Consider the following 19,554-nt stretch of genomic DNA (forward strand, 5'->3'; position numbering starts at 1 on the left):
GGCTCCCACAATGCACCGCACAATGGCCCGACCGCCGCCACTACCGGGGCCTGAACGGGCCTGGCGGAGCCCGAGCGCGGCCCGGCCCGCGGCGCGGGGCCCCGAGCGCGGTGAGTGCCGGCGAGGGCCCCGGGGGACGGCGGGGAGCGGGGCGGGAGGCCGTCTCGCTGCGCCCGCGCGCCCGACACCCGGAGCGGCGGCGCCTCTCCTCTCGGGCCCCACGGCGCGGTCGCCTACACCCCCGACCGGGGGCCCCCTCCACGCCAGTTCGGGCCCAGATAGGCCCCAGGGTGACGAAATCTCTCCCTGGAACCGATACCTGGGTTGGGGGACCGGAAGAAACCCCACTAGCTCCCTCCCTACCGAGACCTGGAGACGCAGAGCCCTGAGGGTCCCCTACTCTTGACCCCCAGGCTCCCTGGAGACCCAGATAACGCGCTGCTGACCTTACTAGGGACCCGGGTCTGGGGGACGCAGATAAGCTGCACCTGCTCCTTCCCCTCAGACACGCCTACTCGGACCCACATAACCCCCTTTCCTGCTCCAAATAGTCGCTTTTTACTCTCTGTTTCGTTTTCCAGAACCGCATAGCCCATTTTGAGACTTACCTCAAATACCTGGTTCTGGAGAACCCAGATAAGCCCTACCTATAATTCCTTCCTCAGTGACTACACTTCCGAATCTTATCATCTATTTGGTTACCCGTTTTGAGACCATTGAAATTCAGAGAATTCACTTCTATCTTCAATCCCTGGAATCCTCCAGCCTTTATAACCCATCTCTTCTTTCTTTCTTTCTCTTTCTTATTTTCTCTTTCTTTTCTTTTCTTTCTTTCTTTCTTTCTTTCTTTCTTTCTTTTTCTTTCTTTCTTTCTGTTGGCCGGGGGGAGGTCCCTTAGAGACCCAGTTAAGTTGCTAATGATTCTCTATCACACTTGCCCTTCCTTCCCATCCCTGAGACCTCCTCCAGACTTCTCCCTGAATTTCTGTGCCTTCTCCCTTCTCTGGCAGGCGTCCACTCCCATCTCTCCCAGCTCCCGGAGAGTTTAACCTTTCCCACCACACAGTGGAGTGGTCTAGAAGCTGCCGGAGGAGCCTGGTTATTCCCTGCAAATCCAGTCCCCTGCTATGGCCCCAGCTTGGTGGGAGAAAGGGACCTGTAAGGTGGAAGATGAGGGGACAACTGGGGAGGTTGGGGGAGGGGTTGCTGGTGCTTTCACCTGCACGAGTAGCCCATCTCCTGGCTTGTGTGTTTTTCCATCTTGTTAGCTTGGGACTGTGATAGAGTCTGGCCTTGGATTTCTAACCCTGCCCCCCAAGGTGAGGCCACTAGATTGCTGGGGGGGGGGGGGGAGGAATACTAGGGGGTGTCCAACCAGGTTTCCTCGTAATGAAAATGGGGCTGTAGTGAGCTGCAGCCATTTGCTCAAGGCCTCCACAGGAGTGGGAGGCAGCGGGATTCAGAGGAAATAGTGAATCAAAGGGACTCCGAAGAGGGCCCATCTACAGTGACAGAAGAACTAGCAGCCCGAGAGTAAATCCAACCCCTGCTAATCCTGTTTGATGTCTCTTGGAATGATGCAAGTCATTGAGACTCTCCAGCCTCCCTGTAATTTAATTCTCCCACCACTCTGGAGTGAGTGTGAGAGAGTGAGTGAGGGGGGCAGCTATGCTCATTTCCCCTTTCTCACTGTTTTCCAGCCAGTCGGTGTGTCTTTTGGATTTGTTTCTGGTGCTGGGGTCAAGACCTGGGTTTTTTTTTCTTGGTCTATTTATAATTTCCCAGTTGCTATTTTGGGCTCTGCTTAAGGGAAGAGTCTGTCCACCCTAAAGAACGTTCCAGGGTGTGTTCCCGGGTACGTTTCCTCCTGGGCAGGTGTTGAATTGAGTTCTTCAGATCCCCAAGTAGCTCTTGGGCAGGAGGGATAAAAGCTATTTTAGGGTAGTCACTGGAGTGGAGCTGTTAATCCTCTATGGGTCTCTCTAGTTAAGAACACTTAGAGATTAACGCTTTCCTTGCTGCAGGGGGGCTGCTTCTCCACGGTTTGGGGAGGGTTGGGACAATTTAGTGTGGCAGCAGAAGGTGGGAACGTGCAACTGAGTACAAAGGCAAAGATCATAGCTGCCTTTTGTCGGGGACTTATAGCAAGCCAAGCCCTGTGTTGAGCCCTTTGCATACCTGACTAAAATAATCCTCACAACAAGCCTGTGAGGTAAGTATTTTTAGCTTTACAGATGAGGAAACAGGCTAATAATGGAGAAAGAACGCAGTTTCTATAGAGATGATGTAACACCATAAAAACTATAGTTTCGTCAGAGGGCAGCAGGCATCATGGCACACAACAGGACGGACAGACTGGAGAGCAGTTTGTCTCCTTTCGGCTGCCAAAGAGGGCCTTCGGGAGTTTTTAGAAAGCACTTGTGTTTGGGGCGCGGAGCCTTAGTAACAGAAGGGACTCAGAGAGAGAGCTCCGGCCCGGGATATGGTGCTGGAGGAAGAGGGAGCGCAAGGGCGACTGGCTGAGGGGATGTGCTGGCGGCTGATGGCGAGGGAAAAGGGGAAGGCTGCGTTCTGGGGCGACGTGAAGGGAAGGAAACTCACTCAGAGGCCTGAGAAGTAACATTAAAGGGGGGGGAAAAAGAAGTACTGCTCGGGCCCTGTGCGGAAAAGAGGCAGACACAGTGTAGACGGCACCGCATGTGTGCGCACACTTTGTGTCAGACGCGTCATCCTCTGTGAGACCGTTCTAGGTAAGGAGAAGACGTCTTTGTCTTAGAAACTGAGGAATCTGAGATTCAGAGAAACAAAGTAACCTGCGCCTGCTTTCACAGCCAGTAAGTGGCAGCTCTTCGGATAGCAAGTCCAAGGTTCTTTCCGCACTACCTCCCTCTTCAGATCAGGCGCCAGAAGCGATCTTTGGATGAAAATACACCGAGTTATACCAGTAACTGGGAGGGATTGATTGTGTTTGTTTTATGGGAACAGGTTCCGTCAGCTTCTCTACAGTTGTTAAGGTTAGAGTGTGAGACCAGAAGAGCGGCTTTGAAAGAGAAGCAGGATTCTTTCAGTTTTGCCCAGGAAGTCTGCAGGAGAGAGGCCCAGGAATTTTCCTAGAGGAGAGGACTTTGCAGACAAAGGACAGAGGGAGAGAGACTAGATTCCCAAAAGGGTTCCTAAGGTAACACCGGCAGCAGCCTGTCGGAGACTATGGGTGAGGGCTTCCCCTGTGCCTTTTTGAAAGGATACGGGGAATAGGATCAGGGTGTTGGCTGTTTTCTTTTTAAGGCCATAGCCCCATTAAACGCAGATCAAGGCAAGCACATGGCTGCCTCCCTCCTTTGCTTCTGTCATTACAACCTCTTGAGCTCTCCTTAGCCACCACCAGCCTCTTTCCTAGAAGCCCATTACTCACTCTTTCAGAAGCAGCATACTAAACTGCTCTGTCTTGTTTGTGCTTGTTCAGGAGAACAGAAGAGGTGTATGTGTGGGAGGTGGGGGACGTACTGTTCTCTTTCTGAGTTTGTGTGGAATTTCCAGGGCTAGGCTCCCCTCTCATGTCGGCCAAAGTGATGCGACCTGCTTCCCTCCGGCTGCCGTTCCCAGCTTTTCAGAGGCTGAGATGCACGGTTTTAGATAGCAGCGGGGAGCAGAACTTGACTTTGAGGGTGGGGTGAATTCCCTCCAAAGTAGATGTTCGAATTCACGCTTGCTCTCTGCCCGATTCCAAGGTAGCGTAGTAATCGCTGGTTTTATAAACAGGTGATTCCACCCTTGAGAAGGAGGGACTTAACCCATGAAAGGCAGACGTCAGAGGCCTTGGAGATTTATAGTGAAGCAGGCAGATATGCCACGATGACTCGAAGGCTCAAGTGGGACTACTTTTTAGCACTGCCTACCCCTCCCCGGCATGTGACTCATGCAAAATGCAGCCACCTTTGTGCAGATCTTTCTAGGCAGATCTCCACTCGTGATGGGGAAATGTTTATCATATTACACCGCAGTGTTTCTTCAACAAGAGGAATGGTTCCTGAACAGGACGTAGCTCACGTTAATGATGAGCAAAGCTCTCTGGGGCATGAACCCGCTGATCCCATCATCTCGTTCACCGCCAGTCTGTTAGATGAATGGTCACTGTAAGCAGCAGGTGCTAATGAGCTGAGCAAGCATTCTGTGGCCCACAGCTGTTTGTGCGGTTGGAGCCCTCCCCAGATTCTCGTGGACAGTCCCCACTGTCCTTTGCTCCCTTCACATGGGAAAGCCTCATGACCAAATTTTGGCATGACTTCTTCAAAAGGAATCCCCCTGTTGTAGCAAGTTGCTTTGCAGTTGGTAATCTTATTAGTGTGAATGTGGGTCTGTTGTCCCCCTTTGGAGAGTCGGTACAGTAATCTCCATCCTCTCTGAATTGATGTCAGGAGAAAAGTTCTGTCATCTTTGCTCCAGTTTTCCCCTTTCCCACACCCCTCCCCTCCCCTCCCCCTGCCTCAACAAGAGAGAGGATCAGACTTCAAGGTGTTGGCTCCCCACTTTGGAAGAGCTGTGACACCAGTTTAAACCAGAACTTTGTGAGCATAAGTGAGCCTTGCATCAGCTTGCATTCAGTGACTAATTTACTCATCGAACGGTAAGAAAGTTGAGAGTCCTCTTCTAGATGCTAAGTGTATGGAAATGAAAGAACTGTGATCTGAGCCTTCAAAGAATCAATTTGGTGGAGGAGTTCTAATGCTAGTATGCTTCCTGCTCATAATGGAGAAATGTACGTGTGCTACAAAGGTCTGCAGGAGGGGCTGCTCGGCACGCGGCGTGTTGGACGGCTTTGCTAAAGAAGCATGGCCTGGGAGACCCAGAGAGGTGGTGGAGGGTGGGATGGGACCAGGACTGGTTTAGGAGAAATGCTGAGTCTGCTGTTGCCTCCTCAGGCAGAACCTCTTATTGATGTGCTACTGAGAAACACATCTGGCTCAGGGGCTGTCTTTCCAGGGTGTAAATTTCCTAAGCAAAAGCTTCTCCTTCCTTCTCTGTTGCCTTTTGGGCATTTTATTGCTCTTTAGCACCTTCATGAGGAGGAGAATTGTGGAAAGTAGTGGGGGGGGAGGAGAAGGAGGAGGAGCTGCCATCTCTAAATTTAGTGGAAAGGATATCAAAGTGAAGTCGGAAGAGAATATTTGGAGTTTAGGGCTTTTACTTCCTTAGATTATCTCGTTTCTTATTAGCCTAGGTAGAACTAGTAATAATAGTTACCATTAAGCACTTATTAGGTGCCCAGCCTTCTGCTGAATACTGTGTATTCATTATCTCATTTAATCCTCGAAATATCCTTCTGATTTGGGAGATTATTAAACTCATTTTGTAAATGAGATAGCTCAGGGAAGTAATTGGCTGAAAGTCACGGGGCTTTGAAGTGGAAGGGCTGGGATCTGAACAGGATCTGTCTGCCTCCAGAGCCCATGTTTTCATGGTATTGGGCTCCCTAACACCAGGTGTTCTGATGTTTCAGGTGAAGAGATTGTTTTCTGAAGGCTGCTGCGTTGGAGGCTGTGACAGAGCAGAGAGCCCGTGTGGAGCTGATGGGGAGGCTTTCTGAATAACATGGCCCTTCGCCATTAGTCTTGCCATGACCACATTTTTCACCGGCGTCCCCCCCTGGATTCAAGATGCAAAGCAGGAGGAGGAAGTGGGCTGGAAACTAGTTCCCAGGCCTCGGGGCCGGGAGGCGGAGAGTCAAGTGAAGTGCCAATGCGAAATCTCGGGGACGCCCTTCTCAAATGGGGAGAAGCTGAGGCCTCACAGCCTCCCCCATCCAGAGCAGAGACCGTATAGCTGCCCTCAGCTGCACTGTGGCAAGGCTTTTGCCTCCAAGTACAAGCTGTATAGGTAGGTGACGCTCCCATACCTCTTCCTGCCCTGAGGTTCCCAGAGGACAAAGCCAGAAAGACTCCACTGAGTGGGAGGCTTTATCTGTGACAGAAGAGTAGACGTTTATTGGCCCATAAGTGTACCCTGAACACCAACAATTTGAAATCCCTCACTAAAAGCTACCGGTGGTATTTGTATTCAGACACTAGACTCTGATGGGGAAATATCAGACCGTCATGAACAAACTAGATTAAACGATGTTTTCAGTACTACTCTCCCCACCTTTGCCAGGTAATGCCAGGTAATGTTAGCCAGAAATTAGAAATCAGTCTTAACTTGAGAAGGAAAAGGAGACCCTCTGGTCCCATCTGTAAATTTTAAAGTGGAGGCTCAGAGTGGGGTAGTAACTTACCCAAAGTCCCATAGCATCTTTGGTCCTGCAGTGCCTCTTCTGAACCAGCCTGCTACTCACATGATTACTTCCGTCTCTGTGGAATCTCTGGTGTCTTCTCGGTCAGCAGCTTTCCTGAAACTTTAAGCCCAAGAGCCCTACATAAAGTGAAATAGAATGTAAAAGTGCTAGTATAAAGTAGATATGGCAGAGCAGCTTGGAAGGGAGGGGGGCCTGCCCCAAAGTGATTTTGACTTTATCCTTGCCTTTCCATCAGAGGAACAGGAATATGCCCTTTACAAATGAGATAGACTGCCTGATGCACACTGCTTCATCCACTCATCTAGCCAACTCTAATTTATTGAGCTCCTGCTGCATACCACACATGGTGTTAAGTGCCCTGGACAGAGTAGTGAGCCAGATGGGGGTGCTCCTTGAGTCTATCTTAATAGTGGGGACAGACCGCAGACAAGTAAATGCATGAACAAGATGACCAAAGAAAGCCTCAGTTCTTGTCTGGAAAACAGTTGATAGGAAGGAACTAAAGCAGGTAACAGGGCAGCGTGACCAGGATTGCCCTCATGACAGTTCTGTGGTCCTCAGGAATGCTTTGATAACTGTGTGCTCCTGTGTCTGAGGTGGACTCCAGTTGGGACCATCCTCTTAGACTTCCTTAGTGACAATCTGGGTGTCTGCGAGAGGCTACGGGAAAGGTCCTATAGGGTCTGGGAGGCAGGAGCTCTGACTCCAACCTTAGTCACTGCGTGAGCTTAGGCGAGTCACTAAACCTCTTAGTGCCTTCGTTTCCTCGCTTGTAAAATGAGGAAAATGGACTGTGGGTCCATCAGCACCTCCCTCTCGTACATTACCGTGTCTGATATGTCACAGGAGGTTAATAGTAGCTCTCGATGGTGCGAGCACTCACACGTAGCCTGAGGGTAATGGCTACATTTGATACCTTCCAGGTAGGAAGGATCACTGGGTGCTATACTAGAGACAGCTGTGGTATACCTGAGTGAACCCAGGTTTCAAGGACTGTGTTCAAATTCAGTTTCTGCCACTTACTGACGTGGGTGGGGCTGTCCTGTGCTTCGGCCTCTTGTGGAGAACAAGGTTAATGACAGCTCACACAGGACCTGGCAGATGGTGGGTCCTCGAAGTCTTACTGAGTTGATTCTGAAAGTCCCGTAGAGCTCTGGATTGTAACTCCTGCACTCTGAGCTCCTGTCCCTCCAGATGGGAGCAGGTAAACCAAGGAACACTGAGGTGCCATACCATGGGAACACTTTTTTAAATGTTGCTGGTTTACACGGCAAACACTTTAAATGGTACAAATGAGCATTCAGTGAAAAATGCATTGTCCTTATGCTGGAAGCTACCATTCTCCCCAGAGGTATCCAGTGGGGTCAGTTTCTTGTGTATCCATGCTAAGACATTGAAATATGTATTCCCTTCCCTTTTTATTTTCACAAGGGATTAGATTACACACACCAAACTGAACTTCCTGTTTTGATTTAACCCCTCATTATGTTTTGGGATTGTTCCAGATAGAGAAGTTTAGATTTTTTCTTTTCAATTTTCTTTTATGGTGTCATTGAAAATTTTTTAAATATAATTTTTTGAAAAGGAAATACATTCACATAAAATTCACAAGGTGTCAAAAGGTATAAATGAAAATTCTCCATCAAAGCCATAAGCTTCCCTATCCCTTTTCCCCATAAGGAACCAGTGTTAGTTTCTTATATATCCCTCCAGAAATATTTTTAAGCACATACAAGCAAACATACATCTGTTTTCCCTCTTTTCTTATGCGTAGTACCATTCTGCATGCACTGTCCTGTCCCACTGCTTTTTACCACTTCATTGTATCCTAGGAGTTTGTTCCCCGTGGGTACATATAAAGCTGCCTTTTTTTTTTTTATTTGAGTCATTTTTTGAACTGATAATTTATTTCACCGATTCCCTATTGATGGACGTTTAGATTGTTGCTGATTTTTTACTACTACAAACGGTGCTGCAAAGACTAGGAGTACATATGTGATTTTGCAGGTGGGTGAGGATGTCTATAGAATATAGTTGGCATAGTATTCCACTGCGTGTCTCTACCATAATTTTTGTATCTACTTCCCTGTTAATGGACACCTCAGTTGTCTGGCCAGCCTTGTGATCTCCTTTCTTTCTCCTCTGTCCTCCATCCCTACCCCCAGGCACATGGCCACCCACTCAGCCCAGAAACCCCACCAGTGTATGTACTGTGATAAGATGTTTCACCGCAAGGACCATCTGCGGAACCACCTGCAGACCCATGACCCCAACAAAGAGGCCCTTCACTGTTCTGAGTGTGGTAAGAATTACAATACGAAGCTAGGCTACCGGCGCCACCTGGCTATGCATGCCGCCAGCAGCGGTGACCTCAGCTGCAAGGTGTGCCTGCAGACCTTTGAGAGTACCCAGGCTCTGCTAGAGCACCTGAAGGCCCACTCACGCCGAGTAGCAGGTGGTGCCAAGGAGAAGAAGCACCCCTGTGACCACTGTGACCGGCGGTTCTATACTCGTAAGGATGTGCGGCGGCACCTGGTGGTGCACACAGGCCGGAAGGACTTCCTGTGCCAGTACTGTGCCCAGCGGTTTGGCCGCAAGGACCACCTGACACGTCATGTCAAGAAGAGCCACTCGCAGGAGTTGCTCAAAATCAAGACAGAGCCAGTGGACATGTTAGGCCTCCTCAGCTGCAGCTCCACAGTCAGTGTGAAGGAAGAGCTGAGCCCTGTGCTATGCATGGCCTCTCGGGACGTGATGGGGGCCAAGGCCTTCCCTGGCATGTTGCCCATGGGCATGTATGGCGCCCACATCCCTACCATGCCCAGCACGGGCATGCCACACTCCCTGGTGCACAACACGCTGCCCATGGGTATGAGCTACCCCCTGGAATCCTCACCTATCTCTTCCCCAGCTCAGCTTCCTCCAAAATACCAGCTTGGATCTACCTCATACTTGCCCGACAAATTGCCCAAAGTGGAGGTGGATAGTTTTCTGGCGGAGCTTCCTGGAAGCCTGTCTCTCTCGTCCGCTGAACCCCAGCCCGCCTCACCTCAGCCGGCGGCAGCTGCGGCCCTCCTAGATGAAGCACTGCTCACCAAGAGCCCCGCCAACCTCTCTGAGGCCCTCTGCGCTGCTAATGTGGACTTCTCCCACTTACTGGGCTTTCTTCCACTCAACCTACCCCCGTGTAACCCACCCGGGGCCACCGGAGGCCTGGTCATGGGCTACTCCCAGGCCGAGGCTCAGCCCTTACTCACCACTTTGCAAGCTCAGCCTCAAGATTCCCCGGGAGCTGGCGGACCACTGAACTTTGGACCTCTGCACTCCTTGCCTCCTGTCTTCACCTCTGGCCTGAGCACCACCACCCTGCCTCGTTTCCACCAGGCATTCCAGTAGCCCCCAAGGAGGCCCTCAGCCCAGTCTTAGGCTCTGTCAGGGAGCCTCTGTACCCACCCCATCTGCATCTCCCATGAAGGCAGCTGAGCTTTCAGAGCTGGGTTCAAAAAAGAAAAAAATTCCAGTATCTGTATGGAGCACTTGGTTTGGGGGCTCAAGCTCCAGGATCAGTTCTGGGAGGAGCCTTGAGCCCCAACCCCATGAAAAGATCTCATACCATAGAACTTCAGGTATTTTTACTTTTACTTTTTTTGATCTGAATCGGGAGCCACACTTCGCCCTCTCCCTCTCCAAAGTGTCAGAACCTCCTCCTCTTTGGAGAAGGGGGAGGCCTCTTGGAGACACAAAGGGTTTCACTTTGGATGACCTCGAGAGAAATAGCCCAAGAAGCCCGCCTTCTGGTCCCAACCTGCAGACCCCCACAGCAGTTGTTCAGGCCCTGCTGCAAAGGGTCACTTGGCTCCGTCGCCTGCTTCCCACCAATAGGCAGGAGAGAGGGCCTCTGTCCTGCCCACCAGCCCCGTCCCTCCTGTAGCAGCACCTCCATTTCCAGTCAGTGTTGTCCAGCAACGGTACCGTTTACACAGTCGCCTCAGACACACCATTTCACCTCCCTTGCCAAGCTGTTAGCCTTAGAATGATTGCAGTGAACATTGTTTACACGCCGTGAATTCATTCCCACCAGTCCAGTCCAGTTGGCACCAGCCAGAACCATTTGGTACCTGGTGTTAACTGGAGCCCTGTTTACAAGGCGGAGTCGGGTCTCACTGACTTCTCTTCACTTGAGGTCACATTTTTCCCCTGTGGGGAAATAAACTGACTTTGGACTGCTTCAGTCTCTGCCATCTTCCATGACTGTCTGTTCCTGCCTTCCTCGGCAGTGTCTGCGAGACAGGCAAGAAGATTGGAGCAGGTTTCTCACAGGTCTGCAATTCTGTTTTTCTCCAAGTACATCATGAGCCCTCCTCCTCCTCTTGAACAGGAGAGAGGAAGAAATGAAAGGCATGCCCGCTTCTATCACCCTCATTCCCCACCCCCACCCCAAACATCATGAGCTGTTATCATTAGTCTTGGAAGGAGGGACTCGGGTTCTAAGCTGGTTGGATAGCAAAGGAGAGGGTATGAACCCCTGATTTGTCTCTCCTGCTTGTCCCTTTTCCAGGAAGTTGTGGAATTGTTGCAAGAACAGTCTTCAGGAAGTTAGGGCTGGGCAGATAGTTGAGTCCTAACCTGTGGGTACGTCATTGGCTCCCATACCAACCTTTGTTCTTATCCACAATGTCCCCACTCCTCTACTTTGCAGTTACAGTGGACTCAGGGCCACTGTGCATAGGCCTCTCTGCTCCCCATCAAAGTAATCCCACCTTCCTCTTGTGGCCCCCCCTCAATTTGCCCCCAATACTTAGCAGGGTTTCTCGCAACAGATGACTCACTCTTCTGGCTTGTGGGGCTCCCTGCCACAGAAAGCACAGCCCTTGCCCAGCCGAACCCCATCCCTGCTTCATTTCTCAGTTCCGCACGGGCTTTACTCTCACCACTCACAGAAGGGAGGCAGCTCAGGGACCACCAATGTGGGACCCTCATGAGACACCTCCAGTCTGATTCAGAAACACACTTCTACCTCTTTACTGTTAACTTCTACACATGCAGCCAGTAGTTTCTGGGCACTTTTCTCAGCGGTGCCTCATGCTGGCTTTTCCACTAGGGTTTCAGGACATACTACCAAGGAACTGCCTCGGCCTCCGCCCAGTCCTCACACCCCCTCTTTCCTTCTAGACATCACTTTGCTTTATCATCAGGAACTGAGCAGGTCCAAGACCCAGGCTTTTGCTTCAGCCCAGGCCAGTACTCTTTGAGGTGCAAGCCTTAAAATGTAGCTCCCTGGCCCTTGATTGGAAGCAATGTGGAGTGAATAAGCATGTTTTGATTTAGGCAGGGTAGCTTGGGATACTTTTGAAAAAACAAACCAGATATAAAAATGTCTGGCAAGGTTAGGATCAGACTAGGTGATTTGCTTCTAAAAATTCGTTTCAGTGAGTCCCAGGGACTAATTAAGGTTTATTTTTAAAAGCGTCCACCTTGGTACGCAGTCACCTCCTGCATGCTGTGCATGTTATTGGGACTCGTATTATAGGAAATGGTACGTGAGGATCCAAGCAGGACTCAGTGCTGCCATTCTCCTTATTGTCTCTGGTCTTCATCACTAGACCCAGCAACCCTTCATCCGCTCCCTGCCACCTTCCCTGCACACCTCATTTATAGAGGCAAGTGGGCCTCTGGCCATGGAGTATAAAATCTCAGGCTTAAAGAGTCCACTCTTCCCTGCCTGTCTCTCCTGTCCCTTCCTTGAATTCTCTCCCCCACTAGCGATGCTGGGAAACTCCTAGAACAGGCAGAGCAACTATTTAAAGCCTTGTAAGTGGGGCCTTGCCCCTTCTCCCCTCTCCTTCCATCCTGTTTCTCCTTTACTCTTCCGTCAGTACTCTCACCCCACACAAGGAATTTCCCTATCACTGTGAACTTTGCTGGTACAGAGGAACATCTGCCTTCACCTTTTTTTGGACCATAGCCACCCAGCTGTTTCTTAAACTTCCCTTCCCAAAATTAAAAAAAAAAAAAAAAAAAAAAAAAAAAAAAAAAAGCCTTATTGGCCTGGTTGTTCAAAGGATAAAAATAGCTTTATCCTACGTTCAGTACCAAACCCACTTCAGTACCTTTACTGAGGCCATGAGAGCCTGAGGGGTGTCTGCCCACGACAGGAGCCATGGCATGTGGCAGAGACCAAACAGGGACCAGGAAAAAGGGGTGATGACCCCTTTCCCCACCACCTCCAACCTCTGTCAGCGATGAGTTGCCTTGAACAGGGGGCAGGCACCTCGCATCCTGCACACAGCTGGTCAAGGTTGAGTGCAGTCCTGGGGGCCAGGGGATGACCTACCCAGCTGTGTCAGCTCAGGATCTGTGCACATCTTTTAAAGAGGGAAGAGGTGGGAAAAGGAGCACCAATGAGTTTCCCCCCAACCTTATACAAATGGCATTTAATGGAAATCCGGGAAGCAGGTGTGATTACTTTTTTGCTCGTAGATATTGTCCTAAGTTGAAATTTTTCCACTGCCCTAAACTTCTCCTAGTAGTCTGAATCCTTGCCCCCCCCCCTTTCTTTTTGGTAGCTGTTTACCCCATTCCCTCTACCTTCCCTCTTATCTAGGAGCTGTCTTTAAGCACGATTTTTTTTTAACAGTTTATATTGTACAGGATCAATATTTTGCTTTTTAACAAGGATATTTATGTAATAAGAAACTTTGCCTTAGGCAGGTGTTGGCCAGAAAAGTCCAGATTCCTCTGGGACCTCACCCTGGCCTCTCCTGGAGCTCTGAACCTGCTGTGGAAGGAATTGGCTATGACCTTCACCACTGGAGAGGAGGGTCTGTGGCAAGGGAAGGGGTGTTCCGGTTCTCACAGGAGAAGGATTCACCGTGATAATTTAGTGCTTCTGTGGAGGGGTCTGGAAGAAGTATCCCAGCCCAGTTTCTTCAGATGCAAGCTCACTTCCATAGCTGCCCCTCTCCACCTCTAAATATTTGGCACTAGAACTCCTGAGACACCACTTCTCATTTGCCTCCCTCCCTCCTGGTGATCAAGGCTTTGGGGCCACTCTTTCGTAATGCCAGATTATTTAAAGAGAAAAATACAAGACAAAAACCTTCTAGCACTTTGTAAACACAGTGAATAACCTCTTGGAGTATTTTTGGCTTTATATAAAACAAGGTTTTTAATTGTAAAATATAAGTGCCATTAGAAAATGCACAGGGCGTATCTTTGTTAAAGTAGATTTTTCAATGTTTTACAGAATTACATTTTCAAAAAAAGTTTTTATAATGAAGTTGTTTATTAAAAACTTCTGAATGATGCGTTTGGAAGTTGTGAACCTGTCTGATTGGGAAAGGGTTGGAGAGTGCCTGGGGAAGAACTGGAAACAACAGACATCTTTAGCATCCCAGGGGATGGTGAGTGTAGAGCAGACAGTAGCAAGCCTTCACATTAGCACCTACAGACTTTATACTTTGAAATGAAAGATCTTGAGCTAAGTGGCATCATGCTATCACTTAAACTTGGATGCAAGAGGAAACTCTCATTGGCCCCATGAAAATTTCATGTAACTAAAAGTGCCAGATCTAGCAGAGTCTTTAGGATGGATCCAGCAACTCAAACATGGTTGGCCATTCCTATTTCTCTCCACCCTCTTGTGTAGTTGGGACTTCATCCTCAGGCCCTACAAAGTGGCTCATCCCTTTGTGTAGGAGTAAATTGCTGCCATGGCTCCATATCCGTCATTCTCAGTGCTGACCAGGAAGAGAAAGGAGAGAGGAGTCCTTGTATTCACAGAAGTGCCCCCCACCTCCCAGGTATCTCCTGTCTCACTGGCCTTGAAAGGGCTCTGTGCTCTCCCCCAAGCCAGCCAGCAATTGCAAGGCTGAGATAGGAGTGGTTTCTCAAAGGAAACTGGGGCTTCTGTTAGGATGAAGAATGGATACTGGTCGTCCAAGAAAAGATGTCATCCATTGCCCGAGGTGCACAGCTGGCAAGTGACAGAGCTAGGACCTGACCTTGTCACACTTGTACCTACTCACTGGGTTCAGACAAACTGTTGAAAGGCTGACGTGGCTTCTGACCTTGCTGCTTTGCCAGTCTAACGAAGGTAGTCCTCATCATCATAGGCCCTGCAACTCGTACTGAGATGCTCCTATCCAGGGCTCAGATTGAGTATTGTGTGGTCTGGAGCCACTGTCCACAGCCACACAGTCCTGAGTCCAGCCCAAGAGTCCATGGGACGTTAACAACTGTTAATGTGTGTTACGGGTGTTTTGTGTACAAAGGCAGTGGGCTAGCCCTTCATTTCTTTGGCCTTCCATTTACTTGACAAAGATTGAATGTCCACCCCAATGGGTCAGAGCCCTGGCTAGAGCCCCAAGGGAATACACCTTGCTCTCTAGGGAGTGTATACCCCAGGATGGGTCTGGGGGCTCAGCGCCACCCTATTCATCGGGCGGGAGGAGACTGAAAGCTTTCTGGAGGAGGTAGCAGGGACTTTCGGGCATAGGGGGAATTAGGTGTGTTGACCTCCATAAGCCACAAGTTTGGGAGCCAAGACCACAGGAGTGCAGATGCATTTGCAGGATCAGGGCTGCAAGGCTGGTCCATCCAGGCTCTTATCCTATCCAAGCACATTCCCTGCATTTCAGACGGGTTCACTTTTGTGAAATGTCTGGTATAGAGCAAGAGGCAGCCTCTGGGCATTGGGCAAGGTGAAACAATGTCCATCTTTCAGTCTACAAGCCCAGGAAGATACAGTTTGTACATACAGATGCCAATATGCTCCCCGTTGCCAGCGTTTGAGACCTTCCCTTGCCCCAGATCCTTGTACTCCCAAGTTTGTTTCTTCCTTTCTCTATAGAAGTACTTGGAGCACCTCCACGTGCCAGGTAATTACCATCATCTGCGGCTTCCAGTTTGAGTCTGCATAGTCTTTTCTGCATATGCTTGAATAATTTACCCTGTGCAAAGCTGCAAGTCTCCTACAGCTGCCCCAAACCACAGTTGAGTGTGGGTGCCCCGTGGCCCCCAGTGTCCACCGCCGGGAAGAGTAATCGCCCGGCGTGGTCGCTGTGATGGAAAGTTCTATGTGTCCGTGACCGGAGTTGTGCCTGATCCTTGGTGCCCACTCGGAACTATTCCTTGCTTGGTACACCCCTGCAATTCACCCCATCTCTATCGCCATTGTCCTACTAATGTTGGGGCCAGTTCCGTCCGGCGCTTGCGGTTGCATCCCCTTCAGGCAGCCCCGTGCCACTCAGCCAGGCCGGCAAGACCCTCGTCCCTCGCAGCTAGGGGGACCTCTGCGAATCACACCCCGAAGGAGGGTGCGAGGAGCGGAGCGCGCCCCGAGGAGGAGACCGCGCCTTCCCACCTCCCGCCATGGTCCCGTAGCCGCCGTACCGCCCCTCCGGCGGGACCCGCGGTGTCTTCCACGCACCCCCATCCCCTCCAGGCGAGAGGCTACCTCAGGTGATGGCGGACGAGACGGCGGGGGGCCTAGAACCGCCAGGCGCCCGTCGCCCGACCTCGCCGCTGGGTCAGCGAAGCCGCTGCACGCGGGCGCCCCGCCCCCACCCCCGGGACCGCCCCGCCTGTCACCGGGCCTAGTCGGACCGAGGCCCCTGAGACCCGCCGCGCCGAGGTTGGGGGGCGGGGTCGCGGTCGGGAGGCGGCGGGAAGGCCGAGGAAGTGACGCCTGGGCAGGGCGCCATCTTCCTGGAAGGGGCGGAGGAGCGGAGGGGCTGGTGGGGGAGGAGGACCCGGAGGTGGGAGTGGCGGTGCAGCGGGGCCCATAAACCTGGAACGCCCAGCCGCGGACCTGCCTGAGGCCATCCGGTGGGAGCTGGAAGCTGTGAGTGCCCAGGCGGACTGGCCCTACCTGCGGCTGGAACGCAGGTTTGGACGCATGCGCCGTCTGCACTTGGTACGTAGGCGCTTCATCATCCAGAATATTTCTGGCTTCTGGGTCACTGCCTTTCTGAACCACCCGCATCTGTCAGACATGATCGGTCCTCGTGATGAAGACGTGCCCTGGTACTTGGTGAATTTGGAGGTGAGGGAGCTCAGGCATGCCAGGATGCGCTGCAGTTTCAAGTTTTGGAACAATCCCTTCTTCTGGAACAAGGTGTTCGTGAAGGAGTATGAGTGCAGATCCTCAGGACCGGTGGTGTCAGTTGCAAGTCTCATCCGATGGCACCAGGGCCAAGGAACCCCCTGTTCTGGTACACAGGAACTGGGACACTGTTCGCAGCTTCTTCAGCGGGTTCTCACAGAACAACCTCCCAGAGGCTGACAAGGTTGCCCAGATTATTAGAGGACTTGTGGCCCAAACTCCTGCAGTACTACCTACTGGGGGAAAGACACCCCCCACCCCACCCCCCGCGGAGCCAGCAGAGGTCTAGCAAGGTGGCGCACAGAGGCCCCTCCTATGTCCTGCAGGTACCAGTCTGGCTAAGCCCTGCACTAGGACCTGGCATCTACATAAGACTGCCTTCTGCCTCTTGTGGACCTGTGCTCAAGCCAATGACATAGCTCTGCTGTCTGCTTTCTCTTTCATGCACCCTGGCCCCTCCGAACATTCAGTGGACTCTGCTCCAAGATTGTGGCCTCCGTGGCCAAGCTCTTTTGTTTCCATGCGGCCTTTGGGCATCACATAGCTGTCACATGCCACAGTTCTACCCAGGCACCCAGCGCTATGGATGTGTACTCCCATTATCTTTGTGGCCCCAGCCTGCTTCTGATCATGGCCTTCCCACTCCACACCTTTTTTTTTTCTTTTTTTTTCTTTTTTTTTAAGCAAGCTCTATGTCCAATGTGGGGTTTGAACTCAGTGATTCTGAGATCGAGAGTCCCATGCTCTACTGACTGAGCCAGCCAGGCGCCCCCTTCCCACCCACTTTTGACAAGGGCACCCACAAGTCAGCACTAGGAGGACCAGGGCCTCTTTGAGGCTCACTACTTCAAGGCCACAACACGTTGGGCTTCGTATTTATGCATCCAGAATATTGGCTGTGGCAAGCTGAGTCTCATCATCCAAGAAGGGGATGCATTTGGTGTTGCCTGTCAGCCAGTCTTGGACATTCCATAGCCTCAGGGCCTCAGGACTGCAGGACCACATGATGAGGTCAGGGCTGTGAAGCAGTGGGCAAGGCATTCTTTGTGATCACACTGCTTTTCTTACCCCTGCATTGGTACTACCCCACGGCCTGCTATCCGCTTATCAAGATCTGTGATATCCTGCCAGTGTTTGGCCATCATCCCTTCTGAGTTCCACCCAGGCTCCCACCGCTGCTGCCTGCTCCCAGGTCTGTAAGGACCTCAACAACCGCCTGCCAATGCGCAAGAAAACCCCCAGCCCCCTAGGAACTCTGCCACACTGGCATATCCGGGCATGTGCTCAAGGCAGGGGCAATGATGGGGGTTCTTTCCCAGAAGCCTACCTTCCTGAGCCCCAGTCACTAGGCCCACACAGAATCCCCTGGGCCCCTGCCCCCATCTCCAGTCTCTGCCTGTCTTTAGGCTGCCAGGTTGCAGTACAGCAGGGCTGTTTCTAGTCATGGGACCTGTCCATACCTGCTCAGATCTCACATATTTCTTTTCATTTTCTTTAAAATGACAGCTCAAAAACAAACAACTGAAGAAGCAAGCTTCTTAAGAACAGCTAAGGAGACTGTCTTTCTTGTTGAATTTGCCCCTCTTTGGCTCCAGAGAGGGAGGGCTGTGCTGTAGACCCCTGGGCTGGATCTTTGCAGCCTCTTTACCCCCTTCAGCAAGGGTCCCCAGGGGCGGGGCTGTTTCATCGTTTTGTTTGGTGCTGGGTTCTTTTAGACCAACTCTAGCCCCGGTCTCCTTTCTTCTCCTTCCACTGGGTCTAACCCCCCATGGTGGGATTGTATAGGTAGAAGAGCTTAGCTGCTTCCTGGAGTCCCCCTTCCCTTGGAAGGCCTTGTCCTCTGCTCTCCAGGACCTGGGTACGGGGAGGGGAGGGCTTGACACAAAACACAGTGGTGGATGCTTTAGGCAGGGGAATGCAATCGAAGCCAGAGCCCGCTGGAAAGGCAGGGTGGCTGAGAGCCCACAGGGTGTAGGGAGGAGAGCCCCCTGATTCTTCTGAACTTTTCTGATTCACCAAGATGTTTTTTGAATTAGAAGAATTACTAACTGAACACTGCAACTTTAGAGGTTCTCTTGGCCCAGGTATGACCTGTGCATGTATAAAGTTAATGCTGTGTGTTTTTCATTTCACTGCTTTTAAGTAAGACCCTAGGCATCTCCTTCCCCTTTTCCACTCAGTGGAGAAATTGAGCTGTCCAGGCCTGCTTGTTGCTTTTAGCTGAGAGCATTTACAAGAATGTCCATGTAATGTTTCTACACCACACCATTTGGAAACTCAGATGGCTATTCGTGATTGTTATCAAGTTGTTGTGGCCTGTTAACATAGCCCTGTACTTAGAAGTAGTATGAATAAGGGTTTTGTAGGACTTACGACTAGAAACTGTTACCATGTTCTGAGGGTAACCTCCAGAAAGATATCGGTAAGGTCTTGATGATCCGGTACCTGGTGACCATGTTGTAACTGACATCGCTGTAACTGACGTGTCTGCCTCTAAACAGAGAAATGTTCATGGGGTGGCTTTATCCAATGAGAAGAGGAGTCATGGCACTTCTGTCTTCTATCTGCGTGATTGAAAAATAAAGACCTCTCAGTCTGGGGAAAAAATGATTTGGATCACGATATTCCCGGATCCAGAACCCTCCATTGGCAGAAAAAAAAAAAAAAAAAAAAAAAAAAAAAAGTCCTGATTCCTTGCCATGGCTGACAAAGCCCAGCATTGTCTGGCACCTGCTGACATCTCCCGTTGATCTCTTCACTCACCCTGCACCCGCCTCTCTGCTGTTCCTTAAACACACTGAACACGTCCCGGCCTCAGGGTTTTTGAACTTGCCTTTCTCTCTCTCTGGAATTCTCTACCTGCAGATATTCTCATCTCTAGCTCCCTCAATTCTTTCAGGCCTCAGTCAAATGCCACTTCTCCAGAGGCCTTCCCCACCCTGCCTGTCTAAAGTCATCTACCTCCTATATCTTCTCTCCTCCTCTTCGTGGCCTTCTCCCTATCGTCGTCACTCCCTGAAATGGTCTTGTTTTCCTCTCTTCTTCCTTCCACCTCTGATGGGTCAGGAGAACAGGGGCCTTTCCATCTGCTGCTCTGCCCCCATCACACCTCAGAAATCACTTGTGTGAGTGAATGACTGTATCCAGATGTGTCAGGGTA

The 19,554-nt window shown here is 50.9% G+C and overlaps 2 protein-coding genes across 2 annotated transcripts; both read left to right on the forward strand.

Moving 5' to 3' along the window:
• The first annotated feature begins 9 nt into the window (after positions 1 to 9).
• On the forward strand, positions 10 to 13,596 carry PLAGL2 (PLAG1 like zinc finger 2). Its single transcript, XM_049650027.1, has 3 exons — positions 10 to 110; positions 5,498 to 5,874; positions 8,455 to 13,596. Exons 2-3 carry the CDS (start codon positions 5,615 to 5,617, stop codon positions 9,683 to 9,685), a joined length of 1,491 nt encoding a protein of 496 aa, XP_049505984.1. The 5' UTR covers positions 10 to 110; positions 5,498 to 5,614; the 3' UTR covers positions 9,686 to 13,596.
• On the forward strand, positions 13,594 to 19,069 carry LOC125935971 (putative testis-specific Y-encoded-like protein 3). The gene is given in 5 exon segments (XM_049649813.1): positions 13,594 to 13,692; positions 15,674 to 15,818; positions 16,093 to 16,487; positions 16,489 to 16,592; positions 16,594 to 19,069. Coding segments are annotated over 5 exon segments (963 nt in total). The 3' UTR covers positions 16,814 to 19,069.
• Positions 19,070 to 19,554: the final 485 nt, after the last annotated feature.

Source organism: Panthera uncia (assembly GCF_023721935.1).
Source record: "Panthera uncia isolate 11264 chromosome A3 unlocalized genomic scaffold, Puncia_PCG_1.0 HiC_scaffold_11, whole genome shotgun sequence".
Classification (NCBI taxonomy): domain Eukaryota; kingdom Metazoa; phylum Chordata; class Mammalia; order Carnivora; family Felidae; genus Panthera; species Panthera uncia.

What these genes read in the sequence shown, in the direction of transcription:
- PLAGL2 (XM_049650027.1), top strand. Translation starts at nt 5,615, where the DNA reads ATGACCACATTTTTCACCGGCGTCCCCCCCTGGATTCAAGATGCAAAG. An exon ending in TCCAAGTACAAGCTGTATAG is followed by an intron (nt 5,875 to 8,454) that starts GTAGGTGACGCT and finishes CCCTACCCCCAG; the next exon opens with GCACATGGCCACCCACTCAG.